The sequence below is a fragment of the Mustela putorius genome, unplaced genomic scaffold (genome assembly GCF_011764305.1).
Source record: "Mustela putorius furo isolate JIRA1106 unplaced genomic scaffold, ASM1176430v1.1 tig00003867_pilon_pilon_pilon, whole genome shotgun sequence".
Taxonomy (NCBI): Eukaryota; Metazoa; Chordata; class Mammalia; order Carnivora; family Mustelidae; genus Mustela; species Mustela putorius.
Genome location: NW_025422019.1, coordinates 17,876,977 through 17,884,442, shown reverse-complemented (window position 1 = coordinate 17,884,442; position 7,466 = coordinate 17,876,977). Strand labels below are relative to the sequence as shown.

At 47.1% G+C, this 7,466-nt stretch overlaps 1 protein-coding gene across 1 annotated transcript; it reads left to right on the top strand.

Moving 5' to 3' along the window:
• Window positions 1–952: 952 nt before the first annotated feature.
• Window positions 953–4,779, top strand: CXCR4 (C-X-C motif chemokine receptor 4). The gene is made up of 2 exons (XM_004774250.3): window positions 953–1,076; window positions 3,192–4,779. The coding sequence occupies exons 1-2, from the start codon at window positions 1,062–1,064 to the stop codon at window positions 4,236–4,238; spliced, it is 1,062 nt and encodes a 353-aa protein (XP_004774307.1). The 5' UTR covers window positions 953–1,061; the 3' UTR covers window positions 4,239–4,779.
• Window positions 4,780–7,466: the final 2,687 nt, after the last annotated feature.

Genomic DNA, 7,466 nt, shown 5'->3' with positions numbered 1-7,466 from the left:
CCGCTAGTCAGCTCTCTGTTTCCTCCGCATGGGGGCCTTATCCTCTGGTTCAGAGCTGTATGCCCAGACTCTAGACCAGTGAGTCGCACATATTGCCCCCACCCCCGTAAATATCTAAATGACTAAATGCATCGCCGTGATGGTAACACCCACAGGCTGTTGTGAAAATGAATGAGTGATTCTGTGCAAGTCTACCTCGTGATCTGTTACCAAAAGTACTATTCGCTAAATTTCTCTTATAATAAAGCACACTTAAGTATTTTTTTAAAGTACTATTCACTAATTGGTTGCCCGGAAATACACACCTACTTCTCTATCACGGTCTCCCTCCCTAATTATGCCAAATAATCCTACCCTCTCCTGAAAGTGTTTCCTTATTATGTGTACCTGATGCTGGTACTATTACTGTGGATGTGCCTGTGCTCTAAAGAGTCATTTTATTGTCTGAACGGACTGCATCTGCCGAAAGCGCCGGGGAATGGAGTCAGATGCTGGACCCACTTCCAGCATTGCCGCCTACTAGTTGGGTCATTCTGGCACATCACTACTCTACTCCGGACCTCAGTGTCTCCATTTGTAGCATTCCCGGGTCTGGAATTCCATCCACGTGAGCAAGGATGGATGCTCCACACAGGACGCGTTGGTCGCCCGCGCTTCCCACCTCCTTTCAGGCGCATCCAGCTTTCCCAAGTTGCGGAACGCCTCTGGGATGCCCTCCACAGCCCAAGACTCACAAGGTAACCTCCAACTAACACCAGCCGCTCAGGGGATTCCCGGGTTTACCCCCAATTAACCTCCCTGCGACTGCTGGAGCGCTTACCTCCACCCCTCCCTCGAGCCTTACTCCCCTACGTCTGCTCCCTCTGCCCCACCCCGCCTTCCCTTCTCCCTGCCCCGCCCGCGCACCCGCACGGCGCATGCGCCGCCCGCCGAGCGTGTTTTTATAAAAGTCCAGCCTCAGCCAGAAACTTCAGTCCGTTGTCTGCGGCAGCAGGTAGCAAGGTGATCCTGACGACTTGGGTGCTCCGGTAGCCCCTGCGGCTGGAGAGCGAGCAGTTACCATGGACGGGTTCCGTGTAAGTCCAGTTTCAACCTGCTTTTTCTTAAACGTACAAACACGTAAACTTAGAGCGCAACCCCTCCGAGTGGGCATAACCGACCAGAACATGGGAGGTGCCAGTACCCGGGAGAGGAGCATGGAAAGGAGTTTTCGTGCGGTTGGTTACACTGGCGGAGGGGGGTAGGAGTGCAGTCTTTTACTCTGTAAAACAGAGGAGAAAAAACTGGAAGGACCTTTTCGGTGGCTGCATGTTTCTCCCTTGAGTCCTGCGGCGCGCGCTGTGCTTGCATGCTGTTTGCAAACATAAGAACATTCTGTGCACAAGTGCGAAGAAGGCGTGCGCGCTGCCCGCGAACTCAGACCAAGAGTCTCTCCCGCCGGGGAGGAGGAGGGGTTTTTTGGGGAGTGAATTATCTGAATTGAGAGGTGGAGGGCGGTGCGCGGGGTCTGAGTTCCCAGAGCGAGGCTGCGCCCCTGGTTAATTTCAGGCAAAGTCTCCAGGGGACCACTCCTGAGGCTAGGCGCGTGTTCGCCGAACTCTGCGCCTCCCGAGGAGCTGAGTCAGTACCCCCGCGTAGTGAGCAGAGGGTGGGAAGGGCGGGCGGACCCAAGGTGCTGCTTGCCTGAGAGTTCTGAGAATTGGCCACAGCAGGGAGGTGGCCCGGAGCCGCCGGTGCGCGTTAGGATTGAGGGAGAGACCTCGCGGGCATCGGAAGCGCAGCGAGTGGACCCCGGGGTTCCGTAGTTTGGGATAGCACAGAGGGAGGAGTATTAAGCAGTCACGGTGCAGCGGGACCCAGAGGTATGCCCCGCGGGGACTGGGGTGGAATGAGGACTTGGGAGGGCACCCGGCCTGCGGGTAGTTGCGGCGCAGACCGGCAGGTGCAAGCGGGGAGACCGTTTAGCTCTCACCGATCCCAATTGCGATGTTTAACCGTTAGTGGTTTCCTGGAGACTTTTGAAAACCCCTTACCAGGAAGGCTTTTCGTTTCCCCCAGCGGCGCGCAATTCAAAGGCGTTTACGGAGGAGCCGCCCATTCTCTCCCCAGCACCCAGTAGGACTGAACTTGGCGAGCTGCCCGGCGGAACCCTGGGCGCTTGCAGCGGCTGGTGGTGGGCGTGGGCGTGGTGGGCAGCAGCGGAGGTCCGGAGTTGGACCACCCGGCCCTAGGTGCGCCCTCCGCCTGGAGGCTTCTAGCTGCAGACCTCCGACCCCATTTACTGGGTCAGTGGCGGGGTGGGAAGCGATCCGGGAGAGTGAGGAAATGAAACTTGGGGCGAGGACCATGAGTGCAGACCCCGTGACCTTCCCCTCCCATTAAAATGCTGCACTCCCTAACGTCCTAAACGCGCCAAGAGATAAACAGGTAGAGAGACACCCCTGCCCCTGAGGAGCACCAGCTGCGGGCCTGTGTGTGGGGCGGTATCCTCCTCTAACACCCCTATTCAATACCCCAAGCAATAAAGACTTCGTTTAGGGCCGTATTCTCCTTCCCCACTACGCGTTGCTATAAGTACAGAATGATTTGTGTTCAGATAAGCGAGGGAAATACAGTGTTTTGCGCCTTAGGAGAAAGTTTTGGGGACTCCCCCACCCCATGCTCCTTCCTCCCCTTTTCCCTATCCTGGTGAATCTTCATATAGAAAATTAAGCCCACTCCCCAACAGGGGTTTCCATTCCCACTCCTCACCTGCCCCCTCCCACGCTACCCCCCTGACCCCATCCTGGGCAGCCTAGGAGGGGCCTCTTTGTGTTTTGTTTTGGTATTTTTCCTCCCAAGGTTTTTTTCTTCCCCCTAGTGGGCGGGGTAGAACAGTTAGCAAAGAAGAGACTTTGAAATCGTCAGAATCTCAGTGCCCTTTTGTTCTAAACAAAGAATTTTCTAATTGGTTCTACTAAAGACAGCTATAATGAAATGACTCTGGGGAAAGATGGGGAGGAGGGCTGCTGGAGTCTAATTCTCTTGGGCTCTTCCCTCACTACTTCATTGGGAGCAGAATGTACTGAAGAAGGCTGGGATGAGTTGGGTTTTATAAATTACTTTTTAAAAATCGCAGAAAGATTTTTTTGCACTTGGAGAATGCCCGCTGTACTTGAAAGTTAATATCCATTCCCTTGCCTCTTTTGCAGATATATCCTTCAGATAACTACACAGAAGATGACTTGGGCTCAGGCGACTATGACTCCATGAAGGAACCCTGCTTCCGCGAGGAAAATGCCCATTTCAACCGTATCTTTCTGCCCACGGTCTACTCCATCATCTTTTTGACTGGCATAGTGGGCAATGGATTGGTCATCCTGGTCATGGGTTACCAGAAGAAACTGAGAAGCATGACAGACAAGTACAGACTGCATCTGTCTGTGGCAGACCTCCTCTTTGTCCTCACGCTTCCCTTCTGGGCAGTTGATGCTGTGGCAAATTGGTACTTCGGAAAGTTCCTGTGCAAGGCAGTCCATGTCATCTACACAGTCAACCTCTATAGCAGTGTCCTCATCCTGGCCTTCATCAGTCTGGACCGGTACTTGGCTATTGTCCATGCCACCAACAGTCAGAGGCCAAGGAAGCTATTGGCTGAAAAGGTGGTCTATGTGGGCGTCTGGATACCTGCTCTCCTGTTGACCATTCCCGATTTCATCTTTGCCAACGTCAGGGAGGCAGATGGGAGGTATATCTGTGACCGCTTCTATCCCAACGACTCGTGGTTGGTGGTGTTCCAATTTCAACACATCATGGTTGGCCTTATTCTGCCGGGCATCGTCATCCTGTCCTGCTACTGCATCATCATCTCCAAGCTGTCCCACTCGAAGGGCTACCAGAAGCGCAAGGCCCTCAAGACCACAGTTATCCTCATCCTGGCTTTCTTTGCCTGCTGGCTGCCCTACTACATTGGGATCAGCATTGACTCTTTCATCCTCCTGGAAATCATCAAGCAAGGATGTGAATTTGAGAGCACTGTGCACAAGTGGATTTCCATCACTGAGGCCCTAGCCTTTTTCCACTGTTGCCTGAACCCCATCCTCTACGCCTTCCTTGGAGCCAAATTTAAAACCTCTGCCCAGCATGCACTCACCTCTGTGAGCAGAGGGTCCAGCCTCAAGATCCTTTCCAAAGGAAAGCGGGGAGGACATTCTTCTGTTTCAACCGAGTCCGAGTCTTCAAGTTTTCACTCCAGCTAACACTGATTGAAAAGACTTGTATACATTAAAGAACTTTTTTTTTTATGTTACACATTTTTTCAGATATAAAAGACTGACGAATATTGTACAGTTTTTTTACTGGATTTTTTTCTTGTGTTGCTTTAGTTTTTGTGAAGTTTAATTGACTTATTTATATAAATATTTTTTGTTGTTGTTTTTCATGTGAATGAGTGTCTGTAGGCAGGACCTGTGGCCAAGTTCTTAGTTGCTGTATGTCTGGTTGTAGGACTGTAGAAGAGGGAACTGAACATTCCAGAGTGTAGTGAATCACTTAAGCTAGAAATGATCCTCAGCTGTTTGTACATAAATAATCTCTCCATTCCAGTGGAACATTTTCTTTTTCCTGTTCTTAAATTGTTTGGTTATACTATGTGATTTTGCTGTAGAAGGTGGCACTTATAACCAAAACCTAAAGTGGTATAGAAATGCTGGTTTTTCAGTTTTCAGAAGTGGATTGATTTCAGCACCTACAATGTACAGTCTTGTATTAAGTTGTTAATAAAAGTTCATGATAAACTTACTCAGTGTTATGTTCTGATTTCTGTTGACATTCCTTTGGCTCACAGAAGTAAAAAATAATAATATATTTATGGCATGTCAGGTCCTCTTCTGGTTGTTAAAATATTTTGCTTAATCTTTATCATAATTCTGCGATAGGAACTCTGGCTCAATTATTAATAGTAGAATGATAGTTTGTAGAGCAGGAAACTGAGGCACAGAAACCCTAAGTGACCTGGTTAAAGGCTTGGTAAGCAGCACCACCAGCATTCCAAACCAGGGAATCTGTCTTCAAAATCTGAAGTCTCAACCACTTTCAACTCCTAGACATTTAGAAACATCTAGCCAGTTCCTATTTCTATGAAAAAGAATCTGAAGGATAAATATGTGTGTAAAGAAGAAAAGGTCTGCAATACCATGTTTTAGATTTTACTACAACTGACCCCTTGTATAACCCAGGACTGCTGTGGGAAGCCTGGTATGGTTTTCTCCTCTGATTTTTCTCAATCTAGATACCATCATTCCCTTTTAACAAAGGAACTGAGATTCACAGACTTGCCGTAACCAGCACTTTGAATGGGACAAACCAGGAGTTGATTGCACCCATTGTTCCATACCACTGTTGTTCCCCAGGACACCTGGTCATAAGTCAACTGAACTGTTATTGAAAATAAAGCCAAAAGTGAATGTTTTCTTCACAAAATTAACCAAGCCAAAAATACCCCTCTTGCAATATGTTCTATGCAAATCTCAACACTTAATCTATTGTAACACCTAGCACCTCAAGGGTTTAACCAAGCAGATAAAAGTTGAATTGGTACTTTCAGAGTTGAGAAGAAAGTTCCACTGAACCAAGCTCCTCATTGCCCATATTTTGCACAAGATTTTGGAGTCTTATGTAATAACACCCGCAACTATTTACACTACCATTGTGCAAGCCCCAGGCTCTTGAGTAAATTTCAGCTCTGATCTCCGTTTAAAGATAATTTCTAAACGATGTAGCAGCCATACCTATCTCATTTGGGGACACAAAAAGGGTACTCCAGGCATGCACTCAAAGATAATAACTAGGATATAAAGCAATATTTGGTCTACTTTTCATAATTGTTTCTGGCACAGAAAATCTATTTCGGAGGAAAAATTGCAATGTATTATCTTTCTGAGGCAAATCACATTTGTCGAAGGCAAATTATAGATCCCATGAAGGGAAATAACTTAATTACTTAAAATAGAATCCAATTTGGCTGTGCATTTCTGCTGCAGTCTATGGATCTGGAATAATTCAGAATGGTATTCCTACTCCACTTGAAAACACAATTAGATTTTATATAGGAAATTATCTTGAGGTTTCTTGGTTTTTCCCTGGGAAGCATAATTGGATCACCCTTCATTTAAGCATAGTTTTACATGTACTCTTTGGAAGGCTTAGTCTTAAAACCATGACCATTGTAAGACTTCACTTGAACTTTCTCTATAAATATTTATTCTTGAGACAATAGAAGAAATCCTTGGAAGGAATTTGTTTTCTTTCTCCTCTTGGCTTGAAACCTCGTCACCCCAGATTCCTCTCCTTTACCCTGGAGTCACAACAAAAGGAACTGAGCTGGAACAAAATTCCCAGTGTCACCAGACTTAATGGATATTTCATTCTCCCTTGGAACAAAGGTGGGATACTCTTTTTTAAATAAGAAAAAAGGTCTGGCTCTCCCCTTGCCCCGAAAGCCCCACCCCCGTCATTCTCTGTCCCCACCCTGCCATGTTCCAAGTGGCTCCAAAGCATTCCCTGTGTTGTGGTTTGTTGGACAATGCTGGGAAACCCAGTGTGCTAGCCAGTCCTTGTATAAAGTAGCTAATTGTTCCCTCTCCTCATCCTTTATGAATGGGGCCCTTGAAGGTCAGTAATGTAGATCCAGTTGTATAATGGAAGCTAAAATATTTAAATTGTATGCATGCTGCCACTAATGGCATAAATATGACATCTGAGTTATTAATAACATTAAGCTTGTAACTGGGGAGGAAAGAAGATGTTTTTATCTTGCAAAGCCTTTGTTTTGGCTTTTCCTTAAAATGCCACTGGGCTATTCCTTTTGTGGTTATGCCTATGTTAAAATAGTAATTCCAGGGAGCCATTTTAAGAGGATAACCTACAGGTTTTATTTTAACAATCTAACAAGCTTGACTTTCTCCAAGCTTATTGTCGGATAGTAAAGGCACCACAAACAGAATTGAGTTGTCATTAAATCAATGTAATACTGAGGAGGGCTAAGGACCACTGGAGACAAAATTCACACTACCTTAGAAAATAATCTCGGCATCCCACCAACACTTAAAAATGTGACGTTGTAGTCTGGCACCATAGGGATGTACTCAGCCCATTTTGAAGAGGATTCCATTTGGCTTCAAAGTGGCTTAGCCAGTCTGTCCTGGAGACCCAAAAGTCAGAGGAATGCCCTTTCTATGAGCACAGCCTAAGAGAAATGCTGTTGAATGAATCCTTTTGAGGCAGTAGCTCTCAACTGGGGCAGGGCAGGTGTGTGTGCGGGGCCAGCAATTGCCCCTCAAGAAATGAAATATTTTGGGTTATTATACTGGGATGGGTGGGTGGGTAGTAAGGTGCTGCTGGGGTCTAGTGGGTAGGAGGCAGGGATGCAGTTATCCAGCCCAAAGTGTCCATTGTGCTCAAGGTTAAGAATGCCTTTTCAAGATAAT